At 47.5% G+C, this 26,367-nt stretch overlaps 10 protein-coding genes across 10 annotated transcripts; 5 read left to right on the forward strand and 5 right to left on the reverse strand.

Moving 5' to 3' along the window:
• Positions 1-143: 143 nt before the first annotated feature.
• On the forward strand, positions 144-2,032 carry N7447_001368 (uncharacterized protein; the record flags this gene model as incomplete). The annotated part of the gene is made up of 5 exons (XM_057225644.1): positions 144-557; positions 619-896; positions 952-1,470; positions 1,524-1,735; positions 1,791-2,032. The coding sequence occupies 5 exons, from the start codon at positions 144-146 to the stop codon at positions 2,030-2,032; spliced, it is 1,665 nt and encodes a 554-aa protein (XP_057089660.1).
• A 1,277-nt stretch (positions 2,033-3,309) lies between these two features.
• N7447_001369 (putative endo-1,4-beta-glucanase) lies at positions 3,310-4,543 on the forward strand (the record flags this gene model as incomplete). Its single annotated transcript, XM_057225645.1, has 4 exons — positions 3,310-3,496; positions 3,558-3,903; positions 3,957-4,131; positions 4,196-4,543. The coding sequence occupies 4 exons, from the start codon at positions 3,310-3,312 to the stop codon at positions 4,541-4,543; spliced, it is 1,056 nt and encodes a 351-aa protein (XP_057089661.1).
• A 1,434-nt stretch (positions 4,544-5,977) lies between these two features.
• Positions 5,978-6,925, reverse strand: N7447_001370 (NPP1 family protein; the record flags this gene model as incomplete). Its single annotated transcript, XM_057225646.1, has 4 exons — positions 5,978-6,078; positions 6,144-6,470; positions 6,545-6,609; positions 6,672-6,925. The coding sequence occupies 4 exons, from the start codon at positions 6,923-6,925 to the stop codon at positions 5,978-5,980; spliced, it is 747 nt and encodes a 248-aa protein (XP_057089662.1).
• A 474-nt stretch (positions 6,926-7,399) lies between these two features.
• Positions 7,400-8,409, reverse strand: N7447_001371 (Survival protein SurE-like phosphatase/nucleotidase; the record flags this gene model as incomplete). The annotated part of the gene is made up of 3 exons (XM_057225647.1): positions 7,400-8,023; positions 8,075-8,169; positions 8,238-8,409. 3 exons carry the CDS (start codon positions 8,407-8,409, stop codon positions 7,400-7,402), a joined length of 891 nt encoding a protein of 296 aa, XP_057089663.1.
• Positions 8,410-9,204: 795 nt separating this feature from the next.
• Positions 9,205-13,956, reverse strand: N7447_001372 (putative ABC multidrug transporter; the record flags this gene model as incomplete). The annotated part of the gene is made up of 13 exons (XM_057225648.1): positions 9,205-9,299; positions 9,352-9,795; positions 9,847-10,006; positions 10,068-10,274; positions 10,329-10,639; positions 10,705-10,798; positions 10,845-11,020; positions 11,075-11,968; positions 12,023-12,422; positions 12,487-13,385; positions 13,442-13,604; positions 13,654-13,698; positions 13,753-13,956. 13 exons carry the CDS (start codon positions 13,954-13,956, stop codon positions 9,205-9,207), a joined length of 4,092 nt encoding a protein of 1,363 aa, XP_057089664.1.
• Positions 13,957-14,491: 535 nt separating this feature from the next.
• N7447_001373 (Zn(II)2Cys6 transcription factor) lies at positions 14,492-16,826 on the reverse strand (the record flags this gene model as incomplete). Its single annotated transcript, XM_057225649.1, has 6 exons — positions 14,492-15,034; positions 15,084-15,311; positions 15,382-15,655; positions 15,711-15,874; positions 15,975-16,671; positions 16,729-16,826. 6 exons carry the CDS (start codon positions 16,824-16,826, stop codon positions 14,492-14,494), a joined length of 2,004 nt encoding a protein of 667 aa, XP_057089665.1.
• A 921-nt stretch (positions 16,827-17,747) lies between these two features.
• Positions 17,748-19,494, forward strand: N7447_001374 (putative MFS transporter; the record flags this gene model as incomplete). The annotated part of the gene is made up of 4 exons (XM_057225650.1): positions 17,748-17,997; positions 18,076-18,316; positions 18,365-18,996; positions 19,076-19,494. 4 exons carry the CDS (start codon positions 17,748-17,750, stop codon positions 19,492-19,494), a joined length of 1,542 nt encoding a protein of 513 aa, XP_057089666.1.
• A 1,311-nt stretch (positions 19,495-20,805) lies between these two features.
• Positions 20,806-22,657, forward strand: N7447_001375 (putative MFS quinate transporter; the record flags this gene model as incomplete). The annotated part of the gene is made up of 4 exons (XM_057225651.1): positions 20,806-21,083; positions 21,150-21,339; positions 21,393-21,521; positions 21,578-22,657. The coding sequence occupies 4 exons, from the start codon at positions 20,806-20,808 to the stop codon at positions 22,655-22,657; spliced, it is 1,677 nt and encodes a 558-aa protein (XP_057089667.1).
• Positions 22,658-22,883: 226 nt separating this feature from the next.
• N7447_001376 (uncharacterized protein) lies at positions 22,884-23,585 on the reverse strand (the record flags this gene model as incomplete). The annotated part of the gene is made up of 1 exon (XM_057225652.1): positions 22,884-23,585. One exon carries the CDS (start codon positions 23,583-23,585, stop codon positions 22,884-22,886), a length of 702 nt encoding a protein of 233 aa, XP_057089668.1.
• Positions 23,586-24,102: 517 nt separating this feature from the next.
• On the forward strand, positions 24,103-25,665 carry isn1 (IMP 5'-nucleotidase ISN1; the record flags this gene model as incomplete). Its single annotated transcript, XM_057225653.1, has 7 exons — positions 24,103-24,127; positions 24,178-24,188; positions 24,246-24,266; positions 24,317-24,331; positions 24,378-24,525; positions 24,581-25,515; positions 25,576-25,665. The coding sequence occupies 7 exons, from the start codon at positions 24,103-24,105 to the stop codon at positions 25,663-25,665; spliced, it is 1,245 nt and encodes a 414-aa protein (XP_057089669.1).
• Between the last annotated feature and the right edge of the window lie 702 nt (positions 25,666-26,367).

The following is a 26,367-nucleotide window of genomic DNA, read 5'->3' on the forward strand; positions in this document are numbered from 1 at the left end:
CAAGTTTCAAGGTTTTAGCTGGGATGCACGGCCCTGGCAGCGAAGGCCCACGGCAATTATAAGTCCGACTGAACATCTCGCTTTCCTGTCTCCTGTGTCTCCTGGTCAACTCCATTTTTGTACCTACTATTCTTCATTTTGACATGACTGAGGGCAAAAAGGACCCCCAGCAGGGGATTGAGGCTGCCCCTTATCACGATGCTACAATACCTGTTGAGGGAATCGAGGTAGTGCAAAAGCAACAACCCGAAATTGACATGGGAGAGTACCAGAGCAAGCAAGACATCTCGCATGTCGAAAAGATTCTCTCGGGCGATGACCTCGCAAAAGATAACATGGATATCACCCGTGTGGACAAGGAAATCCAAGCCTATGCTGCCCACAGTCAGGTGGAAATTGACGATGAGACCAATAAGCGCCTCAAACGTCTCATTGATCGCCGTGTGCTTGTTATCATGATTTGCACATATTTCCTACAGGCTCTGGACAAGGGAACGATGTCGTTCTCAGCTATTATGGGGATCAGGACGGACACGAATCTGGAGGATGGCCAGAAGGTATGTGATACTTCTTAAGCTTTCATCTCCATATACACGCTAAACTTGTTCCTATCAATAGTATTCCTGGTTGACCACATGTATTTACATCGCTGTTCTCATCGTCGAATACCCCACCAATTGGATCATCCAAAGGGTTCCAATCGGCAAGTACTTAGGCATCAATATCTGCCTATGGGGTATGATTCTGGCACTCCATTCAGTCTGCAAGAACTTCACTGGGTTGGTTATTGTTCGTACCCTTCTGGGTATCTTTGAGGCTTGTTGTCAGCCTATTTTCGTGACTCTTTCCTCGATGTGGTATAAACGAGAGGAACAAGCGGCTACGGTAACATACTGGTATGTGGAGACTCCTCTATCACACAGATTTGATATTAATCTAATGATACAACAGGTACATGATGAACGGTGCACAGCAGATTGTCGGTGGTTTGTTGGCGTACTGTTTCAGCCTTATTGTAGGAGACACGGTGCTCAAGTCTTGGCAAGCACTCTTCCTGACATATGGATGTATCTCCGTTATCTGGGGACTCTTCGTCATTTGGTGGATGCCTGACTCACCTATGCGTGCGAAGTGCTTCAGCGAGGAAGACAAACGCCTTATGGTGGAACGTCTTCGTTCTAATCAGACGGGCATTCAGAACAGAAAGTTCCACGCATATCAGATGTGGGAGGCGTTCCGTGATCCTCAGATGTGGTGCTATTGTGCTGTTCAAATGTTCACCACTCTACCTACCAGCGGTCTAGGCGCATTCTTTGGCATCATCATTAAGGGTTTCCACTTCACCACATTGGAAACTCAGTTGCTTGCCATGGTTCTTGGTGCTTACATTATTATCGTTCTGTTGTCGTCTGCATGGCTGGTGACGAAGTATAAACAGAACACAATCGTGATGCTGTGCTTCATCATCCCGTACGTATTTCCCATTGCTCCTTTTGCAGCGAGGCTGTACTAACAGCTTGCAGGTCTTTCATTGGAACTATTGTCCTTATGACGGTCGAAAACACCACTTTACCCACCAAAGTGGGCCTTCTTATTAGTTACTACATTACGATGTCATTCTGGTCGGCCCAAACTCTCACGTTATCTATGGTGTCGCGAAACATTGCTGGTCAAACCAAGAAGTCTACCGTGGTAGCTGCAACATTCGTTTCATGGGCTGCTGGTAACGCAATTGGTGAGTATTTCAGCTTCCCTGTGAGGATTCTCAATTCCCAGCTAACAGATATAAGGTCCCCAAGTGTTCCTTGACAAGGATCAACCACGGTACCACATTGCTTGGAGTGTTCATCTGGCTTGCTATGCTTGCATGGTTTCCGCCGTCATCTACCTCCGCTTCCATCTCAAGCGCGAGAACGCCAAGAAGGATAAGCTGTTGGCTGAGGCTGGTCTCACTGCCGCCGATCCGACCCTCATTCATGCATTCGAGGATAAGACGGATCGGGAGAACTTGAACTTCCGCTACGTCTATTAGATACCCAAGAGAGTTGCGTTGGTATGCAATGTGCTTTTTGGTTTACTTTTCAAGCTTAGGTGTCGTCAATTACATGTATATCCTCGACTATCTTTGTTCTTCTGAAAAGTTGCACTCTAGATATACGGATCTCCCGATATCACACAAATAATATTTCAAAAGTCCCGGCTTTACTACTTCCCGAGTCTTTAAATTAGGTAGTCAACTATGCTGTTAAGCACAAGTACATCTACGATATCTAATGTCCAATCACAGGTATCAAGCTAGCTACATGTACCTGTACTTGCACCTACAACCCAACCCCACATTTTGTTGACGGTCATATATCACAAGGCAAAAGCTTATATTTCTCCTGAATAAGTATCAAACTCTCCCACTTGAAGAATATTTATGTCGGGTTCATTTCTTGGGACCGCGCGCTGGAAACGTGAAGCTTATGGCACTATTTATTACTTTTAGCTTGGGTCAACTCGGCAACTCGCACGACTTTCGCGGAGTCATTACCTTACCTTCGGTCATCGTCTCCGTCTTGGCACCTGATTCATGACTGTTAATATATAGTTACATACAGTATCTTGCCCCATGAAGGTATCTCGCATCCATGATTCCTTCTCCTTTTTCCTTTTATCTTCTTTTTCTCCAGTTAACTCAATTGCTAATTTAGACCATGGAATACTAAATCAGCAATAAACAACCTGAATGTATAACGGAATAAGAGGTCTTTTAAATAACAGTACCATGTGTTGTTTCAGCAGTGACTTTTCCAAATTAGTGCCAAGGGCGCCTACTGACAGCCCAGAAGGGCCAGTGTGTCAGTTTTGAATCACAACTTGATGCGCCTGACCCCTCATCTTAATTTCGTGATTCTATTCTTCTTGATGGATTTCTATCCTGAGCTATCTCGACACGGAGTCAGCACGACATCCGCTGGTGGCGTTATGAAATCCTGCACAACTACCCCGTGGCTGGTCTTTATCCGTGCAGAATGATCACTTTACTTCTGCCAAATTCATGTTTGATGTATCCGTTTGGTCTCATTGGTTATTTCTTGTAATTAAAATTCTGAATCCGGGGTAATTCAGGAATATTGGCACGGAAGCACAACACATTGTGCCGATATATACCCCTCTCGCTCTCTATAAATATGGCCGTTGCGCAGGTTTACCAGGAAAGACAAGTACAGGGAGAGTCTCACATTTGCTACCGATTTCTCACTCAACATATCTGTTTCTTTGAGCCTTAAAGTTATTCAACCTGGTTATTCGGATACAGCCGCAATGTATAGCATTCTCGGTCCCGCTCTGTTTGCGTCTCTCGTTGCGGCCCATGGCCATGTCACCAACATAGTCATTAACGGTGTATCCTTCGATGGATGGGACATAGGAAGTTATCCTTACACAGACTCGCCTCCAGACGTGGTAGCTTGGGGTACCCCTAACACTGCCAATGGCTTCGTTGCTCCTGGTATGTTATGCCATTGTTGTCCTGTTTGACCCAAATCGATGTCCTTTCTAATTTCACCCAGATGCGTACGACACTTCGGATATTATCTGCCATCTTAATGCTACGAATGCTAAAGGTCACGCGGTCGTAGCGGCCGGTGACCGAGTCTTCTTCCAATGGACTCCCAACTGGCCAGAATCTCATCATGGACCGATCATCGATTACCTCGCTAGCTGTGGCGCAGGTGGCTGTGAAACTGTGGACAAAACCACGCTTGAGTTCTTCAAGATTAGCGGTGTCGGACTAGTTGACGGAACTGATGTCCCCGGCATTTGGGCCGATGATCAACTCATAGCCCACGAGTCGGGATGGATGGTCGAGATTCCTTCCGACATCGCACCTGGGCATTATGTCTTGAGACATGAAATGTGGGTAATTTTCTTTGAATTTTCCAGAGGTTTTTGCTAATCTTATTCAAAAGCATTGCGCTCCATGGCGCAGGCTCTGAGGGTGGGACCCAGAATTATCCCCAGTGTTTCAACCTACAAATCACCGGCTCAGGATCAGACAAGCCAGCGGGTGTCTTGGGTACTGATCTGTATAGTCCAACCGACCCTGGCATCCTCGTGAACATCTATACATCTCTGTCAACCTATGTAAGTGATTAGTGGATGCTAGGCCTATCTGGTATCCCGTCCATTGCTAATGTCGCTTCTTCAGATTGTCCCAGGACCAACTCTTTACAGTGGTGCCGTCTCAATCACGCAAGCCACTTCAGCAATCACTGCTTCTGGTACACCAGTGACAGGGACAGGTGCTGTTACCGATGGCGCCACCACAGCCACAGCTACAACATCTAAGACCACCACCACTACATTGGTGACTGCCACCAAAACTTCCAGTAGTAAGGCTACTACCACCACTTCTCCTAGTGGTGGTGGAGCCATCCAGACTCCCTACGGACAGTGCGGAGGAGGTGATTGGAAGGGACCAACTGCATGCGCGTCGCCAGCAGCGTGTTCTTCGGTAAACGAGTGGTATTCTCAGTGTCTTCCAACTGCTGCTTAAATTCGTCCGATATAAGGTTCACGTGAAACGTGACCCAGAATGAGGGATCCGAAGTATGAGTAGGAAATGAGTGCTATTGATGAAACATAGTAACTGATATCAATATGAGACTTTTCAAGTATTTTATATGCTTTTTCATTGCACTGGTTTTGAGTAGAGTTATATATGTAGAATTCGGTGGTCCCCGTCCCAAAGTACAAAAAGTCTGTTCGCCACATTTTTTTGGCCAGTTCATTGGCTATGCTTCGACAGCTGAGACAGATCATATGCCTTCTTATGCCTGGCTTCCGTTACCTTATCTAAGTTAGAATACGGCCCCCTGTGTCTTAAACTCTTCCCGCCTCTCAAACTTGGGTGAAATCCGCCAATGATGCCCATGACCCCTATCTGATTTTCCGGTGTCCAAACACGAAGAGACGCAATTGTACTACTCCTAACTATTTCTTTCACGCAAGTTCTATTTTTGCAAGATTCTCTAATCCTGACGTAGATAGTCGTCGGCCGTCTTGATGGGCAATTCGGCCCCCATCGAAGTAAGCCCCCGAACGACGGACGCTCCGGAACAATAATAGGCTGTCTCATCTAAACGACCCATATTATAAGCACATTCTTCAAGACCTGCCATGTTACTCTAAGGGAGCGCTGACTAACGTCGTTTCACTTTTCCCGAGCAAGCAGGCATGTCGGGTCTCGATCTAGATGACCCAACTCAATTATTGATGCTGCATTCGCAGCTCCATCAGTCTCTCGAAACGTTACTGACACACCAATTATCCAATGGACAGCCGCCCCTTGAGGACGCTTACGACACTCGAACTGTGGATCTTTCTCATAGTAGTGCGGTCATTTTGATTGTGACACTCAGCGGTATCACGTTTGTGGGCTGTATGAGTAGTGGATTACTTACTTTTGGGCTGCCTACTGTTGCAAAAGATTTGGATTTACTCAATAATTTGCTGTTGCGATGAGTCAATCTCTTCCAATGCCATGTAGAGTATAAATTGAAGTAATCTGACAAACAACCAATTTGCTTTACGCCTGCTTCTGTCTACTCGTAAGTTGAATTTAGGTCCCTGCAATCAAACTTTGCTATAAAAAGCAGTCTCGCAAATGGACAAAAGACAGCTAAATTCAGGGAGGAATTGGATCATGGTAATAAGCAGCTGCATACTCAGGCCAATTGGCAATGTTACGAAATGTGGTATTGGTCATAAAAGCGCTGCAATGTATCGCGCATACATGCCGGGATCTTGCATCGCAACATTATTTCTTCCCACTCTCGGGACCGTCCAAAGTCTGGCCACGATAGCGCTTCGGTATCATCCGGTGGTGCTCTCTTTTTCATGTTAAACGGGCGACATCAAGCCGTTTATAATCACTATTTCTTGACCACATGCCTACAGTGGGTGCCCAAGCCCTTTTCTGGTCTTGGGCTTAGAATGTTGCCTTTGCTAGGTTATTGGCAAAATTGGCCTCGTTGAAAGGAACGTTCCCTGATCCAAAGTCCGTTGTATCCAAGGCATTTTGTACGACAGCTGAGCGTTCCGGGTTAGATTCATAGCTCCCCGATCTTCAGGGTATTTCATGCTAGGCAACTTACTTGACATTGACTCCCAGGCAACCAACGGCTGTGTGCCGCCCACGGTAGTTGTTAGGCCGCAAGCATGATTGACAGGCCAAACGGACTGGTACTTGATCAGAGATGCAGTGCCATCAAGCGTATAGCCATCTGTGCTACAGTCCCAGCCACCATGTGCGGACGGACAAACGGCCAGGATGTTCGAGGCAGTAGTACTTGTCCCGTCGGAAAGCCAGATAATAACTCCTTCCCAATCGTGGCGATGGCCAAGGTCAGTCGAGGGTGAATCCTTGGGGAAATACCAAGAATACATCAGGGCATATTTGTCACCCGAAGAACTGCCTCGGACTATTAAATGCAAACGGAAGCCCCTTAGTCAACATATCCCAGGCAATTCAATAGGTACTCCTAAAGAAGCTCACCGTATATTTGTCCCGTGCTTTGATTGCATTCACCACTGGGATCTCCAGTTGGTTTGAGACCGGCACTACGTCAGTTGTCAGATATGGGAGTCTAGTAACTCCTTAGAAAGGCAATTTTCTCGCTCACTTGGTGTTCCCGTCTGCATCTACGGCCGGGAAAGGCACGCAGCCATTGACAACATATAGATCTGGCTGGTATGCTAAATAGAGGTCGCCAGTAGCACCAGCTGGAACTGTCTGTGGAAATCCAACAAGTTGGTCGGATGCAACTGTTCCTCGACGCGACAAAACTGGGCTAGCCGTCACAGGCAGCACGGTGAGAGCAGTCAACCCAGCAATAAGTCGGGGAATCATGTTGAAATAGAAAGCGAATACAGTCATCTGGTGCTATAACCAAATAGCGTTCCTCGAAATATTTATATTGCGGTATTCATCCCGTAAGATCGACATGTCTCTTATCTTGGCGGTGATCTCGCTTCCTTCGAGAGGTTTACTCCGGTAAAAACGGGGTTGAATCCCGATGAAGTATAGTGGACGATAACAGTCCCGCTTGAAACTTGCATTGCAGAATATATTGCCTTTCACGCGTGCCATCGATAGCTCCGGTGATTCGCCGTATCTTCCTGTGGTTTCTCCGATGCAAAATATCTCAATCAGTTCCTGCAATTTCTCCGTTTATTCGGCTCATATATCCCTTAATTGCAGTTAGCCTGGATGCTAGTATACAGTAGCGGTCTTTATATGTATTACAGCCACTTAACAATATTCTCTTCTGCAACACGGCATAGCTAAATACAACACGTGGTTATGAGCAACTTGATCTCCACATTCTTGGCACTGGCATTTTTACACCAATCATGGTAGACAAGTCAACAAATTGCCCAGGTTCTTCAAAACAACCCCCTGCATCGTAGCGTTGGCGTCGCTCTTCGACGCTGCCACCCCGACCGAGACACTTGCATAACATCCAGACGCTAGTGACACTTCAAGTTCGCTTGGCAATCTCGAACGGCCGCACGTGGTCACATCATCCGGCGTAATAAATGGAAGTGCAATCTGGATGCGAGAGAGGACGAAAGAGAAATCAGCCGGATTTGTGCATCTGGAGTCAGAAACTTTTCCAAAGTTGACGTTCAGCCAGATATCGCTTGGTAGGTACGGTTTGCCAGCAGCAACCACCTGGTTTGTCAAGTTAGTTGCCAAATCGGCATAGACATCACTGTAGTGAGGCCGCGCGGTGTCCCATGAAGTCTGGGATCCGGTAGCGCCCGAGAAGGCGATAGCGGGGATTCCAGCGTGTGCAGCGTAGGTGGCGGCACCCACTGTGCCCGAAATGTAAACTGTGAGGCCAATGTTACGGCCGACATTCGGGCCTGCGACCGCCAAATCAGGAGGGCCGTTAAAGAATTGAGGGGCACGCGAATCGATGCCATCTTTCATCGATGTCACCGGGTAGCTATTGACATATCCCAGTCGGGGCTTTTTGTACCATCAGTCTACCGTTCTAGTAACAGCGGACACAATACTAACCTCTGAGGAATTAAATCCCACGGCCGGGCTGCCAGAAGGGCAGCTATTGAACTCACACGGCTCAGTCAAGGTAGTCGGCTCTTTTTGCTTTGACCCTGTAGCGGCGTGTCAATCAAAGAGGGGATATAGAAAGAGGGGATATAGAGGGGAAGACATAACATACCCGTGCCACTCTGGTTCTCGGCGGGCGCAGATACAATAACTGAATGCCCTGCCGCTCCTAGGGACTCGAATAGAGCGCGGATGTTCACTTCCGCCCAGCCATCATCGTTGGATGAGACGATGTTGACCGCACTAGCAGCCAGAGGGAATAATGCAAGGATGTGAAACCGCATATTCAAAGCAACCAGGAGCGTTGATACAGTATGAAAGAAGTGGTCGTTTGGACCGTTTTGTAGTCTCGGATGCCACTAGTCTCTCTACACCCGCATGCCTGTCGATCTCCCAGGATCAAGCGTTGGCTGCTAGGCCAACGCCTCGGCTCGGATACAATAACGCATGGACAGAAATTCAATTGGTAAATCATGTCCTATGTCACGTTTAACTCTCAAGCATCCAATATTTCAAGGTGTTCAATTAGTCTGGTGGGATGACACAAATAACAACCATATCTGTTCATCTACGCATGAAATATATATTGTGCAAATTCAGTTTCCTCGCCTCAGGTGATCATCTTCACAACATGGGAAGTGTAAAATGAATCGGATATACAAGAAAGAAACACAAGGAACTTAATGTGTCTTTTCTATTGTGTGGTGTGACATACTCTGCTCTTGGGGTAGCTACCGATGGGCTTTGAAGCAGTGGATTATCGAGGATTTTATCTCAACATATGTGACGGTCTGGTATAGCTTAAGTACCACCTAGATAGAAATAAACGAAACATAACATTATTAAAAAAAAAAAGTAACAATAAAAGAGAGAACTATATAATGAGGCCCTGCAGAAACACAGGGTTCTATGGCTGATGACACAAGAGTAATAAACGCCAAGGGGAACAAACTAGAAAAGTAAATAACAAAATGGGCTATATCTTTGTGGTTAAGCCTCACGGAAGTTGAAAGCAACATGAATGATGCCGATGTTAGCTTAACCAAGGCCCTATGGTCAGCTTGGTGGCGATCACTCATTCAGAACGGGCGCTCTTCGTCTTCTTGCTCCTGAGCTTCATCATCAAGAACACCAAAGCATACGATGAGATGCAGAACAGGGCAGTGATACCCGTCTAGGAACAAATAGTTAGCATCGCAGACTAGGCCAAATCAGTCAGGGCATACTCGCATCTCTCCACGAATAGTATTTCTCTTGAAGATTGAACGTTTTCGCGTAATCAGAACCTTCAGAATACGGACAGAATAAACATGTCCCAGTCGAGTTTCCATCGGCTAGGTAACCAGTCTGCGTGGCGAGGAAATCGGTCATGTATTGTCCGCACGTCTGCCCAGACGGCGCGGTGAACTGTACAAATTCCGACGGTTCGCACTTGACCTTGATATCCCAGACCACTTCGCCAAACAGCCCACCAACCAAGTAGTTGAAGGGGTCCAGGTAGTAAATCCAGTATCGCCAAAAGGGTTGCATCAGGGCGTACGGAACCACCACGCCACAGAAACTGATCAGGCCCGCACCGATCAGGACAGGATTCATCACAGCCGCAAAATACTCGTTTGGTGCGTACGCCGCAATTGCCTGGCCAATAGAAGTGTATAGAAGCTCATAGACTGTTGCTATTAGATATGCGAATTGATCCTTGAAGACTTCGCGTGACTTACAAATCATCTGAAGATAAACGTGCCCGGAAACACTGGCCTCTAATGGAAGGCCTGCGGTGAAGTACCAGCATGCAAAGTAGAATGTGGCGCAAATGATCAGGTATGGGATCTCCGTCAGCGTCTGCGCTACAATGAAGGCGCTCCAGTGGTAGGTTTTGGACTATATAGAACCCAGTTTTAGCGATAATCGCATCACAGTAGGATTTCACTAGTGCGCTCACCTTTTTCTCTCGGGTCTCAAAAATATCGCGACTATGTAGGAAGAATGGCTGCATCTGGTTGATACAGCCTGGGGCGACGAAGATGAAGTTGAAGATTGCAAAGAGTCTTAACTGAAGGTCAAAAGTACCGTTTCCAATCTTCCAGAAGGTAAAACCACTGAAAAGTGCCGCAAATATATGGAGAATAATCTTGTTCCACATGTAGTCCTATATAATAGTTAGCTTTGCAGTCTAATTTGGAATAACATTGCAGGAACGTACTGGTGAGCGCCAGATATGAATGCTGAGGCGCTTAGAGACAGTCTTGAATTGGAACCAGTGCGAGGTCGCATAGTCAGCAGTATCTTCAACATAGTCGGAAACATTTTTGCTAGATTCGTTAAGTGCATCAAGCTGGGAGAGTGCTTGCTTGCGCTCTTCTGACTGGCTCCAGATTTCGACCCAATCTTTTTTATCTGTAGTACCACCTCCTTGAACAACATCAATGATGTGCTCTGCTGGGTTGGCATCTGGAGGGCACGGTGCTCCGTTCCGAGTGAAGTAGTCCAAGATTTTAGTTGAGTCCTTGCCAGCTGTTGTCACAAATCAGTTATTAGTTGCTTGATTTTGACCAGTTACCTCAACAGTAGAGACTCACTTTCTCCAAAATATGTCATTTTGCCGCCCTTGGCTAGTAGGAGAAGACCATCAAATGCATCGAATAGCACTGCAGATGGTTGATGGATTGTACACTAACCAAATTAGTACGACCGATATTATAATATATTTAGAACTTACCAACACGGCTTGGCCACCATCAACCAGTTTGCGAAGGAAACGCACAATGTTGAATGCACTTTGCCCATCAAGACCGGAGGTAGGTTCATCCAAGAACAGCAATGTGGGCTTAGCAACAAGCTCAACGCCGAGGGTCACGCGTTTGCGCTGTTCAATGCTGAGTCCAGCTCCAGGCACTGTGAACTATTAGCATCGCTATCCGGTGGCATTAAAACATTAAGCAAACTTACCTCCAATGAGTGCTTCGCTGATATCACGCAATTCCAAGAGGTCAATGATATGTTCGACGTAAGCAATCTTTTCTTCATGTGAAACCGTCGATGGCTGGCGAAGAACGGCGGAAAAGTCTAATGCCTCTTTGACGGTAGCTGTCTCGAGATGCACATCCATCTGTTCGCAGTAACCCGTAGTGCGCTGGAAGCTGATTCCAACTGGGCGACCGTCAATTAAAACTGATCCGTAGATCTCTCCGCTATCCTTGCGCTGGGCAAGCACATCCAGCAATGTTGTTTTTCCGGCTCCAGAAGCTCCCATAAGGGCAACTAAGTTTCCGGGCTGAACAAATCCAAATACCTTGTTCAGAAGTTGTTTCTTCTCCCCGTGGAAAGGTACATGGTAGTCGAGATCTTTCCATGTAAAAGTAGATTGCTTGACCGAGCCCAAAAGCGCGCCAGCATCTGTCCCTTTTGGAGACTCTGATTTCTCGACCACTTCCTTTCCGGGAGTTTTCTCGCTGCCGCGCTTGTAAAGCAGAACAGATGATCCACTCTGGCTGTTCCGGAATTCAAGCCCGAAAGAAGTCATAAAGATGAAGAAAATCCAAAATCCCATGAGAATACCAAAGGTTCGCCAGATGTGATGGACCGAGTAACTGAACTGCTCTTGAATGTATTTCTCCCCATCAATAATACCGTCATGGTCGCTTCCAAGAACCGAACATCCGCGGTGGGCAGAGGCTGAGTTGGAGTATCCGGTGCCGTATGGAAGATAGTCGGGTTCTATACATGTGAATTTGCGTCCAACGAACTCATTGGCCATGAGTGCTTCGAAGGCATATGCTCCCGGATTGAGGTAGAAGATCCAACGAAACCACACATGCATCTTGTGGAATGGGATGAGGTATCCTGCAACTCGTCAGTTTGAAGGTTTCATATCAATGGCTATATTCAAACACTCACCCCCATAGACAAAGAAAACGGTGGAAAGTAGGCCGGATATTTTGGATGCATTTCCAAACTGTTTGCACACGGCGCCAACGGCCCGGAATATCTGTACAAAGCACAATGTCTGCGCAATAATGATTATCCAAAAGGTGAAGAATTTTCCTGCGTCCATTTGGAGAGCAGACATGAAGTAAAGGATGAGCGAGAAGCAGGTCACCTGGAACATGACTACAGGGATATCAGTGATGGCGTTGGCAATGGCAAAGGCCGTAGGGCGGTAAAATCCGAATCGCTTCTGACGAGAAAGAATTGGTCGGCCCATAAAAGATGCAGTTGTCTCAGACAGACTTTCAAGGAGGAAATATAACACTGGGAAGAAACAGACACCGGGACGCAAGAAGATTGAGCTCGAATCCTTGCAGTTTCATCTGTCAGCTTGGTCTTCTTAAATCTTCTCGGGTGGAGTGTTTCTTGATTACCTCTGGCAAGTCGTAGAACAAACTTCCACAGACCAGGGCCTGGATTATAGCAGACCCAACTTTAACAAATAGCGAGAGCTTATCACCCCAGATAATCTGAAACTGGCGGAGAGCACAGGCGACAATCTGATCCCACAGATTCGCTGTATAAACACTGCTTTCCCGAGGAATATGCTGTTTGCGCTTTTCGCTGGATACTGCCAGCTTGAGATCTTCGGCTTCGTAGCTCAGCTTCTCAGGGTCCACAATAGAGGCCATTTGATCTTTGCATATGGAGCTATTTTGATAGCAGCTTTCGAAGTCCTCGGGCGTATTGGGCACCTTCGCTTCCCAGCCAGGTCGGATTGTCCGTTCGGTAAGAACAGTGACCGAAGTCAGGAAGTCTGCGACATTGGCACCTTTGGGGCAGATGAATCCGAGGTCTTCAAAGTATTTCCTTGCAATACGACGAGGGCCATAGTAAATGACATGACCTTCAGCCAGAACGAGGACCTTATCGAACTGGTCATAGATACCGTTTCCGGCTTGGTATGTAGTAGTAATGATCGTCTTGTCGTTTTGATCGGCCTCGCGTCTGAGCATTCGAGCAAACTCCACCGCTGATTTCGAATCCAATCCCCGAGTAGGATTGTCCCACATTTGAACTGGACTTTGCCCAGCCAGGACCTCAGCAAGAGAGACGCGCTTACGCTCGCCTCCTGAAACACCTCGGATGTACTCGTTTCCTACCAAGTTCTTCTTCGTGTGTCCAATTCCAAGTGACCCCAGGATGTCGTCACGCTGGTTCTGCACGAAGTCCTTGCGGTTTCTCAGATGTTCTGGGCGCTCGTTGGGAATCTTGTTTCGAAGAGCGAATTTCATTGTACGGTTGACGGTAAGGGTTGGGAAGTGAAGGTCATCTGTTATCGGTGCAGTTAGCATTGAGTTCCATGGATCCGAAGTTAGGATTCCATGCCTTCGTTGTTAAACATGATCTGCTGACGGAACTTTTTGGCAGCTTGGTGATCCATGCTTCCATAGCTGGTTTGGCCTATCACTTCATCGAAGCTATCCCGATCATTGGAGAGCACTCGAAGGAGGGAAGTGCATCCGGAGCCTGGGCGTCCCAGCACAAGAAGCTATATTGGTTAGTCACTACATTCATATTATCGAGTTATTAGAGCATACCATTTCCCCTGGCTTGACCTGACCTGTAACATCTTTGAGAATTGTCTAGAAGCCAAGTCAATACATGGTAACTGCACGGTAATGGTTGACTATGCCCACCCTTTTTGGGCGGTCACCGCGCTTCAGCAGTGCCCCAACCTGTCGCGGATCCACCTCCGACCATAAAGTGCTTCCTAAAGCAGCATCTGGTGCTGTGACTCGGACATTCAGATCGCGGAAGGTGACTGTGAGTTGTTTGCGGATCTGGCCGTCTCCATGTTCCAGATCAACTGGTGTCGCTGTGCCAGAGGATGGAGTATCCATGACGGAGGCGTATATGTCTGGAATGAAAAGAACGACTACTGACGATGATATCAGTCAAAGTGAGATTGAAGGAAAATACCATGATCTCGAGGCGTAGAAGAACTCTTATACTATCGCGGATTTGTTACCAAATCTACATTTTTAAATCCATATTGCCGGGAGTGGGTCATGGTCCATAGATTATATCACATACATATCGCTGTGGTGGAATTTATATATAGGAGAAATTCCTTCGGGCAGGCAAGAAAACTACGAAACATATCGTGTTGGCGAGGATATCACTGGGGCGAGTGCCTCGGAAATATGCATTCGGATATATTATCGACCCACTTGGTTCAAACCTACTGTTTATTGGCTGTAATTCTCTTTCTGAAGTTTCCAGAGCTTCGATCAGATCCACTATTCGGATATAGGTACCTAAGTAGATCCACGTAAACGGATCAAGTCCGTAAATGACCCCTTGGTTGAGGCCAAATGGGTACAGTATGAATTGTATTATGTGTAGGTTATCAACTTGGTTGGTACAAGGCCCCACTCAAAGGCCCGGAGCATTATTCGACTGATAAACCGAAAAGAACGCCTCCAGGTCCATGGTAGAGAAATCGAAATCCCAGCCCATGTCAGACTGAGTGAAATCAAGCAAGTCTTCTCCGGAGCCCACAGACCCTCTAGTTTCTGGGTTTTCCGGATTTTGTACCTGCGGAAAGTTCCAAGGAGATGCCAGCATGTCAGACCGCATTCCCAGCGGCGGGTTCTGGAAGATTGCAGCGTTGTTTGGTTGATGCCTACGGTCGGGGGTGAGGCCTTGATGTATGGCTGTCCCTCCTGGGGGCGCAATTTTATTCTCAGTCGGTGTTAGTAAAGGTAACCATTCGTATGATGGATTAATATTACGAAGCACCGTCTGTACGGCTGAAATTGTGCTTGCGATCGGGTCACCAGCTCGCATGGTTGACAAGGTTTGCAATGAAGCATAAACCCATGGCAGATAGACAGGCGCGACATTCGGGTTGTGCAGAAACTCATAGATGAGAGTAAATACAGAACTACCGAAAAAATACCCGTGGTATCGCAATTCCTATGATATGATTAACGGGGCTTTCTACAATCACGTGTGGATTGCTTACCAGAACAAGATCATTGACTCTTGAGGCTTCACATAGGTGATGGAGGGTTTTTTGGGCGGCAGTGATGGCAAGATTGCAGGCTTCATTGAGCCAGGAAGGTGCTTCACTCGGACGATTTGTGACATTTGTGCTAGACTGGTTGAGTGTGATGTTCCTCTCACGCTGCCAGTGGCCGCGAAATATCAGGAACGGGCGAAATGTGAGAAGAAGCGTGTGATTGTACACTAGCTCTGGTCAGTGTGTGTCTAAATGATATCTCGATTGTTGACTTGCAGGTAATGAAGATTATTTGTCGAACCCCAAGGGATCCCGCCTGGATGCTATCGTCGAGCCCATGGCCCAAAACTTGCTTTAGATGTGCTTCAAGACCACGTATGTCATCTGCAATGGATCGAGCAACTCTCCACATATGCAGAAGAGATTCATGTCGCTGGCCATATATCTCATTAACAGACCGAGTGATGGTTTTGCAAAGCCGCACCAATAATCGAATAAATGGATCCTGCGGATACTCGATCGCGACGTCTTTAAGGGAAAGGGAACTTGGACGACCTGCATGATAACAGAACCAGCTATGTATGAGGTTAGCGAATTCATCAAAGATCAGACTGGAGATGGTAAATGTACGTTTCATAGATGTAAATAGACCAGAAGGTCACCCGTCGTTCTTCAATGTTTTCCGGCGTTTGAGCAATATCATGAGGAACATCTTTATGCAGACCTGCTGATAAGGCTTTGCGACAAGCAGAACCCAAATGCAAGAACGTTGAGTTGGGTCGACCTTGTTCGTTCTGGTAATTGGCGTGAAATCCACCGTCAGTCCACACACATATAAATAAGAAGATAATCACTTATCATAAGCATTGATATTTGAATAGTCTGAAGGTTTACCGCGTCATCAAACGCGGTCAGTGAACCCTTAACACGCTCGAACAACACATCACCCCAAGCAAAATGATCCGTGCCGAGTGCCGCGCTTGCCATGATAAGGAGAATGATCGCATGGGTGAACACATCTAGATGGTCTGTGGGCGAAGAGCTATACATTTGGTCCAGACATTGCTCATAATATATCTTGGGCCGGAGTGGTATCAGATGATAAAGGCTGGAGAGATACCGCGATAGAAAAAGCTTGGCTAGGTCATACGGCAAGAACATCATGGACAAATCCCCTGTCCCGAGTGACTTGTTGGTCTCATGGAAATCTGGAGTTCCGAAAAAAATGCGACGGAAGCTAAACAGGTCCAAGCCAGCTCCAGCTTCCTCAACCCCGCCAGACGGTTCAGGCTGAGAGGTAGGATTGGAGACGAGATCTCGATAGATATGCTGCATGAGAGAGAAATGAGAGGTAGGGCCATAGTATAGCTGCATCTGACATGACGGCGATGCCATATGTGTTGCAGACACACTATTTGGGAAGTCATTCATGACGGAGGTTGTGCGCCGCCCCGATGGTGGCACTCCACTCGGGGAGCCATGACGACTTGAATTCCTCTCGCCGACTTCCTCATACTCATGTTTTTTTCGCCGATGGCGAATATAGTCTCTATATATACACGATGTATTGCGCAATTGGCAGGTTTTGCACCTGATGTTATATTAGCCCAATGTATTCACTATCCGCACATAAACTGAAGGATCTCACGGGGTCAGGCCATTGCATTTGATTTTACGCCTGCGGCATTCCTGGCATGCACGAGGGATTCTCCAACTCGCGGGGGTTTTATCCGATGCCTCAAACATCGATAAGTAGGTATCAAATCTCACAGAACTCCAGTGCAGTTCATCCGCTTAATCCGAGAAACTTATCCGTCTATATCCGAGTCACGTGGTAATGTGTCATCATCTCACCCTAGGGCTTAAGAACCCAGAGACATTGTATTCTACATATTCTACATATTACACGGGTACAAACATCACACATCGGATCTGTTTTTTTCTCGCCAAAAGTTTAGAAATACTACGGAACTCACTCTTGAGAATAGCCTGAAATCTTCCGATGGGAGAATCTTCGGAGCAGCTTCGGGATAGCCTCCGATCCGGCTCATTGACCTCGCCCATGCTCTAAGTTATGTTTCTTGGAAAACTTGGCGTTTTGAAGAATCACAATGCCTAACAAATTCCGAGGCTATGGCTGGTCACTATGGCACCCAAGAGATACTCGGATGAGGGGTTCGGCATTTCCTACATGTACAATCCCCACAATACCATATAGCCAGTCTTGGGATCCACAAGTCTGGGGAAAACCCCTATTCGGACACTTTGTGGGGAAGTTCCAAGCGCGTGTGCTTACTTCGCCCGTTAGAAATTAATGTGATTGGACCTTGCAAACAGCCACTTTGATGGTACTTGATCCTCCCACTGCTATTCCCAACTGCCAAGGAATTCCTGACTATTGCCAGTGGCAGACTAAAGTATCTTCACTTAGCGGCAGATTGAGACTGCAGCTGATGAAAAGGCCGAATATCAGTTCGGGATTGAATCCGTGATCCCCACAACCCCAGATTCATCATTTGGCTGGTCCAACTGTGCTTCTGGTTGAGCTATAAAATACCTGGTCGCACCTCGGTCTATGCTTGTGAGCCTGGATCCCTGTCTCGGAATTTCCGACCGCCCCCTTATCCATCCCTAGCTTAATTTTAATTCACTGTCCGGTACTCCAACATGGCCGACGCCGAGAGAGGCACTACGGTCATCGATGAAAAGGTCATGTCAGACCATAAAGACCATATGATAGGGGAAGTCGCCTATGATATAGCAGAAAGGGGCAACCTCGCGACAGACGAATATGGCCAGCCTCTAGTGGAATTTGACAAGGCCACCGAGTCACGATTGCGACTCAAGATCGATCTATATATTGTCCCAACTGTCGCAGTCATGTATCTCTTTTGTTTCATCGATCGAGCCAATGTTGGTGTGTGACCAGCCCCTCTTATCATCCCCGAACTTTTATTTCCAGTTCAACCACTAATCCGTTTCTTTCCTGGAACAGGCAACGCTAAATTGGCCGGCTTCGACAAAGATCTCAGACTCGAGGGCTATGATTACAACGCCGTGCTCTCGATCTTCTTTGTCTCATATATTATCTTTGAGATCCCCAGTAATGTCATGTGCAAATGGGTCGGGCCTGGATGGTGGCTTCCCGCGATGACATTGGGATTCGGTATCTGTTCGGTCGCGACGGCTTTTGTCACGGACATGAACAGCGCAGCTGGTGTCCGCTTCCTTTTGGGGTACGTCTCCTAGATTTTGCAAATTCGACAATGCTGACAACTCCCCAGCGTTTTCGAGGCAGGACTCATGCCTGGAATCGCGTACTACCTCTCACGTTGGTATCGACGAAGTGAACTTGCCTTCCGCCTGTCGCTATATATTGTCATGGCTCCCCTCGCTGGAGCGTTTGGTGGCCTTCTGGCTTCAGGTATCCTCTTACTCGATAGTTTTGGTTCTCTCCGCAGCTGGCGTATGATCTTCGCGATTGAAGGCATCGTGACAATTGGAATTGCTGTCGTCGCATTCTTCACGTTGACTGACCGACCTGAAACAGCCAGGTGGCTCTCCCAGGAAGAGAAAGATCTGGCCATTGCCCGTGTCAAATCTGAACGTGTTGGTACGACGGAGGTCCTCGATAAGCTTGATCTAGCCAAGACACTGCGTGGTATCTTCAGCCCAGTGACCTTTGTAACCGCATTAATCTTCATGTTGAACAACATTACTGTTCAGGGTCTTGGATTCTTTGCGCCTACCATTGTCAAAACTATCTACCCCGATGCCACTGTGGTGTCTCAACAGTTGCACACAGTGCCTCCTTATGTCGTCGGTGCATTTGTCACTTTGCTATTTCCGTTCCTCAGCTGGCGATTTGATCATCGCCTCATCTTCTTCATTATCAGCCCACCGCTAATGATGACTGGTAAGTCTCAACTCCTTGGGCAACCATAGAGGGATTGCAGAGTATACCTGGTTTGATGCTAATTATTATGGGATTATAGGTTACATGATGTTCTTGGCGAGCGAAGACGGGATGGTACGATATGGGGCTACCTTTATTATCGCATGTGGAGCCTTTTCCTTCGGCGCTCTATGTACTGCACACGCATCGGCGAATGTGATCTCCGACACCGCGAGATCTTCGGCTATTGGAACTACGGTGATGTTCGGAAACATTGGCGGGCTGATCAGCACCTGGTCATTCTTGCCTTTTGATGGACCTAATTACCCTATTGGTAATGGGCTCAACTTGGCAACTTCAAGCACCACCCTACTTCTTGGGGCCGGCCTGTGGGTCTATATCATATGGGACAATCGGCGCCGTGCGCGTGTCGATGTCCACAGCGCCCTGTCGGGACTAACACAGCAACAGATTCAGGATATGGACTGGCGGAATCCCGGGTTCCGCTGGCGACCATAACCTCTCTAGCTCAACCAATCACCTTTGTTCTATGTCTTATTTTCCGATGTCATGGACTCACGAGCACACTAGCCTTGGCCTCGAACATCCAATTGAATCACATTACCCTTTTAGACCTCCGATTCTCGGGCAAAGAAATCGCTCATCGTAGAGTTCCATTGGCTTTAACGCGCGTACAATCGCGAGGTAACTCGTTCTTTTGATGCCTATCACTCTTGAGATCCACCATGATTCGGCTCAATTGTGATAATATATATAGCCTGCAAAAGGTCATCGAAATCTGCTCCTAATTTCAAGTGATATGTCCTGCAAGGACTATGATATTGTGGCAATCAACGCCGAGTAACGGACCAAATGGTCTAGAGCTATGACGAGTCTCTTCCTAACATCGGTAGCTAGCAGAGATTAATAAAAAAAACAATGTCGCCAGGAAATTAAAGAACCTAGACATATGTCTCACCGAGACTTTAAAATTTACCGAACGTCTCGGCACGGTCTTCACCGGGTCACGATTCGTCAAAAAATGCGAGGAATATAGAGATCGGCTCGTCAAAGCGGCACCCCACGCCAAGCAAAGGCCAACAACAGGATAGTGTTGTTCTATGAACCAATCACTGTCTTCGTATCATCAAGGATGGAGCTCTCCAGTTTTTACCCCCGCGATAAAAAGGCTAGCATCTCCCTTGGTGGGCCTCATGATCCTTGCAAGCCACATGCGGCACACACACACACATTTTGCTTCGGACGTTGACCGAAACTCACTGTCAAAGTTTTATGGAGGAGACAATAACCTTGGCAGTTTAGATATTCCAGTACTGCGTACTGAGTAGAATGTCAAGAATACCCGAGAAAGAAGATGCGATGACACGGAAAAAGGTGAGCTGCAGCGACCCTGCAATGACTGCAGATCTCATTCCAAATTATGTCTGACCATGTGGTGATTCGGGTACTCGGCCATGTCCCGTTGAAATAGCCCCGGGAAGTGAACGGCGACGCCGTCAAATGGGACTCGAGACCCAAGCTCTCTTGGCGCTTTTCCTCCAGAGCTTAGCCTATCCCGGTGTATCATGTGTATAGTCCACAGCTCAATACTATAGGGAATTTCTTCCTCGGTCTTGACAGGATTCAGGATTCCTCGGATTGGAGTTTCCGCTCCCTTCCCCCTCCCCCAGGCTTTCCCCGCATATCATAGACCGGGATCCCACAGCTATAAAGTCCGTTTCCTCGGGCTCACATTTGCTTTCCTTTTTTTTTTTTTTTTACTACCCCGGCTTGTCTTATATATCCCCGCATTCGACTACATTGCCCATCATGGCCGGCGGAGCAAAGAAACCGGTCAATATCTTTCGCCTCAAAGACCTCGGCGAACCTAAGGAGGTCTTCAACTGGCGATTATGGTTCGCGGTCATCTCATTTGGCCTGATGGGCGCTGCCCGAGGTGTCGATGAGGGTTTGATCTCAGGCGCATTCAACTCAAAAGACTTTCAACATTATATCAACTATGACTCGTACAGCGAAGTGGAACAAACCAACATCAAAGGAAATGTTACCGCAATGGTCCAAATTGGATCTGTTGGGGGTGCTCTTTTGTGAGTTTGTCCTTGTTCTCTGTTGTGTTAGATCCCATGTCGCTAAGATGTTCTGTTCTTATACAGTGCCTTCTTAGTTTGTGATCGCATCGGTCGTATCTGGGCTACTCGCCAACTTTGTGTTATTTGGATCGTGGGAATCGCAATTTTCATGGGTAACAGTGGCAGCTTGGGTGCTGTCTATGCTGGTCGCTTTATTGCTGGACTTGGTGTGGGCCAGACAGTTGTCGTTGCTCCTGTATATCTTGCTGAAATTGTGAGTTGCTCATTATCTAGGTCATATCTTATAGCAACTAACAAGTAGAAAAGGCTCCCGCCTCTATCCGTGGTCTCTGCACCTGTGTCTTCACAGGCTTTGTCTATTTGGGTATAGTGCTTGCATATTTCGCCAACTATGGCTGCGAGCTCAATCTCGGAGACACAACTCACAACCGATGGGTATGTCTGATCTTCGTTAAATCACACTTATATTACCAATACTGACTTGAAGATAGCTCGTCCCCACAAGTCTGCACATCATGTTTGCTGGCATTATCTTCCTCCTCTCCTTCCTCCAATACGAATCACCCCGCTATCTCATCAAACGCGGCAACCTCGAGAAGGCCATCTCCAATCTATCGAAAATTCGCGGCCTACCAATCGATGACGAATACGTCGTGCGTGAAATATCCGTTATCCAAACATCACATGAAGCCGAGATGGAAGCCACACTAGGGTCTGGCCCGATCGGCGTGATCAAGGAAACCTTCCTGGTCCCATCAAACCTCTACCGAGTCTACCTCACCTTCATGGCCCAACTTCTTTCACAGTGGTCCGGTGCCGGTAGTATCACTGTCTACGCCCCGGATTTGTTCGAGTTGCTAGGAGTCACAGGCAAGAACGAGTCTCTGCTGGTCACTGCTGTATTTGGAATCGTCAAGCTGGTTGCCGCAGTCATCTGTGCTCTTTTCTTGGTCGATGTCATTGGACGCAAGCGAGCCCTTCTTCTTGGTATCACTCTACAAGCAATTGCCATGATCTATATCGCCGGCTTCTTGACTTCAGTTCCCGACATGGGAGTTGTCGAGGGCTACATGGTACCGGAGGGCAAGAAGGGCGCTAGTGAGGGAGCGATTGCAATGATATACGTCTCTGGATTTGGATGGGCGCTGGGCTGGAATTCGATGCAGTATCTTCTGACTGCAGAGCTCTTCCCCCTGCGTATCCGTGCTCTTTGCACTTCTTTGGCTATGACTCTCCACTTTGCCAACCAATATGGCAATGCGCGGGCTGTTCCCAACATGCTTCTCCCCGTCGCGAAGGGTGGAATTGACCCCAAGGGTACTTTCTGGTGCTTTGCTGCCATTACCATTATCGGTGGTGCCTGGGTCTGGTTCAGTATTCCGGAGACGTCAGGCCGCTCCCTGGAGAGTATGGATCGTCTCTTTGCTTTGCCGTGGTACAAGATTGGCCGGTATGGTAACCAGGATGCCGATGAACGAGACCAAATTGTGGATGAGAAGATGGAGGTGGCGGTGCAGTCACACGGAATGGCTCAGCATGTTGAGAGGCAGGATAAAGAGGGTCGGGTTTAGATGTTACCTGGACTATTAGCTTTTTTTTTGTCATCTTTTGGATATCCCTACTGTCCATTTGCTGGTCATGAGAGAAGGTTTATCTTTTTTTTTTCGAATAATGACACTTTGATGATGAATAAACCGTTTTAAATTATCATAACCCGTTCTTAAACCTTTACTGGTCCCGCTGAAATACATAAATAAACATATATCCTTTTGTTCCCGGCCTCTTTTGTCCGTTCCTTCAACCCCGATTATCCCAACTTGAGAAATGCTTTGTTGACGTCAACCCATCCAGAGGGATGATCACAATTCTCGCCTTACACGCAGCCTTATCCCGAATCTCCCAAAGAGATCTTTCGGGACTACCTCTCGTGCGAATATCCATAACTTTCATGTCATTTAAGTATTCATCCGGCAAATCGACCCGGATCAAAACACCGCTAGGCTGAAAGACAGTCTCGTTCCACTGCGAGATATGTCGAGCAAGGCGTTCACCGCGGGCTCCAGCCATTGCCCAGATCAAATTTTGTTGTTCTTTTCGCCTTCTGGTGAGACGGGCCACGAATATCGCGGGGATAGCGCCCAGAAGGCCGACCATCAGTCCACCCACTGCCATTACACCCAGGCCTTTGCCAACCACGGTGGTCCATTGCTGACGTGAAAGCTTTGCTTCGTCGCAGACCCCTTGTGTGAATTGTGTCCAGTCTTCCTTGGAGATGCCGTAATGAGATAATTCATCTGGATACTCGAATCCTGATGTGCAGGCTCTGGATCTGGATGGTACTTGTAGGCCTCGGCTGAGAGCAGATGCAACAGCAAATCCAGGCTCGTTTTGTTCGGGTCGGAGGATCAGGGGAGTGTTGGCTTTTTCATCGATGAAGTAATTGGATTCCTCGGACGGGTAATACATTGGTGGATCCTCATATTGTCCAGGCGTGTTCATAGTTGATGGGGATGCAGCTTGCATTGTTTTTGCTGTATATAATTCGCCGGTGCTACTTTCCACTGGAAGGATCTTTGATATTCAATGATTGTGTGACTTGTGAAAGTATGAAAAAGGTTGCCATCACACATATTTATATTTCTACTCGTCGATCTCGGACATTGCATTTGCGACCAAGCCCCTACTACTCCGATATGAGTTGGCTAGTCAAGGTGGCAGTGTTGAGGGTTTTTCGGCCCTCGGAATCATCCCGGAAGGCCTTGCAATTTACTGACGCCTTGTAAAGGCGAAAAAAGGTTATGTTCAAGGCACTTTGAGACCAATAGTGATTGCAGGCATTACGAGCAGGCGTTACGAGCAGGCGTTACGAGCAGGCGTTACGAGCAGGGCTAACATTATCCTCATACTCCGTGTTTATATACTCCGAGCTCCGAGTGAGTCACCGAAGGGACGTGCACGCGCTAAGCTATCCTTGGAAATCGGCCTCGCAGGCACCATCTTTCTCCAACATTCAATCATGACAACGCGATACAGAGTAGAATGTATGTCGTCTGTCTTTATTGCATGACTCATTATTGCTAATACCTCTTAGATGCCCTAAAGGTACGAATATGTCTGCAGACAAGCAATGTGCCCCTCACTGACCCCGCAGTCGTATAGACCCATCGTCGGGATCAACTTGTAAGTTATCACTCCAGGGCACATGTCTCAAGTTGACTAATAGTCTACAGATTGAATGGATCAAAGTATGTTACTTAAAGATGTTATATTGTCCGATTCTAACCCCTCTAGGGTCTGTTGGCCGTCCCTTTTGTCCTGCATTCCCAGCCCACCGCCATCTACACGGAAAATGGGGAGGTGCTGAAGACAGTCGCGGCGGACACCCACCATCGCTATGCAGAGATTATGCGTGATGTAGAGAATTTGATGCACGATCACAGTAAGTGCGAGTAGTGAAAACCAAGAAATAAAGGATGATTCCTAATCTTTGAAAGTCCAACACTACGAACGCAATGCCCCTGGCAAATCCAAATTGAATCTCCTCGTACCCACCATCGGTACCTTTTTCACCAAGCTATATCTAGAAGATGCATTCAAGTATCAAGACCAGCAGCGATTTATCAGCCGACGACGCTTCGTGGCCCCTTCATTCAACGATATCCGACTTATCCTAAACTCCGCCCAGGTATTGGGTCTTGTTCGGTCCAGCGATGTGAAACTAGTCACATTCGATGGAGATGTAACACTCTATGACGACGGTGCCTGTCTCACATCCGACAATCCCGTCATTCCCCGGATTCTGCGCATCCTCGAACAGGACCGCAAGGTCGGCATTGTGACGGCGGCCGGGTACACCGAGGCGTCAAAGTATTATGAGCGACTACATGGTCTGCTCGATGCGATTCACAACTCAACTACTCTCACGGAGGATCAGAAACAAGGACTGATTGTCATGGGCGGCGAAAGCAATTATCTGTTCCGCTTCGACCCGACCTCCGACTCCCGGCTCGTCTACGTGCGGCGGAGCGAATGGTTGCTGGATGAAATGCAATCCTGGAGTGATAATGATATTGCCGAGCTTCTTGATATTGCCGAGTCTGCTCTGCGTGCATGTGTCGAAAATATGAAACTACCTGCTGCTATTCTGCGCAAGGATCGCGCGGTTGGTGTCTACCCCGTAAACGGGGTCCGAATCAGCCGTGAACAGTTGGAAGAGACTGTGTTGGTGGTGCAGCACACGGTCCAACATTCGGCTGTTGGGGGGCGATTGCCATTCTGTGCTTTCAACGGTGGAAATGATGTCTTTGTCGATATTGGTGACAAATCATGGGGTGTGCGCGCCTGTCAGCGCTACTTTGGTGGCATTGATCCGGCCAAAACACTACATGTTGGCGATCAGTTCTTGTCGGCTGGGGCTAATGACTTTAAGGTGGGGAATTTTTAACTCCTTCCTTGGCTACTGGTCAGACTAACATCATTTTTTTATTAGGCCCGTCTTGCATCTACAACTGCTTGGATTGCAAGCCCCACTGAGACTGTGGAACTACTCGACGAGCTGGAGAAGGCGGTGCATCCGTAGTCATTGACCTCCACATTGAACCATGGAATAATGCATCTGTCCGGGGTTCGTTTTAGTGTTGTTTCAGGGTCAGCGTACGACTGATACGCTCTCACTCTTATAGTACTGTCTTTTTACTACCTCTTTGATCCATGCGATAGCACTCGCCTGTAGCGTTGATTTGAAATAATTGCATGATTGAAATTGATGGTTCTATCTACAACGCACTTTATGTCGTAGACCAACGGTGTTCGAGAAGGGTAGAAAATCATAAAAAGCACAGTCACCCAAACTCCCAGGCATAAATGTCGCGTAGACCATCCTTGGCTCTGGAGGACTTATTGCATAGCATCGTACAAAGCGTAACGGACGTCTAGTACGATCGCCCTCAACATCACAAGTTAGCGGATGGCTCACCGGCCAGTATTTGGAAAGAACATTCAAGGATATCCCGGGTGCGTCATTGGCGTGGAGTCAATGGTTGGTTGGAAAGAAGTTGAAGTCCTGTAGGAAGTCCTTTCATGGGGAGTTGGGAGCCGAGGGGATAGGCCCGACTGACGAAGAATCTGCAAAGTAGGAAACGGGGTAATCGTTAACATCCGTAGTGAAGGGGCTCCAGAAATGACCACTGTACGTGGGGAGTCGATCCTTAAATGCCAAAGGAGAAGAAGAAAACGAGCAGCGCGAAGATAAATCGAATGGGGGTGAACAAGCAAATAATCA

Source organism: Penicillium robsamsonii (genome assembly GCF_028829455.1).
Source record: "Penicillium robsamsonii strain IBT 29466 chromosome Unknown utg000001l_segment0_segment0, whole genome shotgun sequence".
Classification (NCBI taxonomy): domain Eukaryota; kingdom Fungi; phylum Ascomycota; class Eurotiomycetes; order Eurotiales; family Aspergillaceae; genus Penicillium; species Penicillium robsamsonii.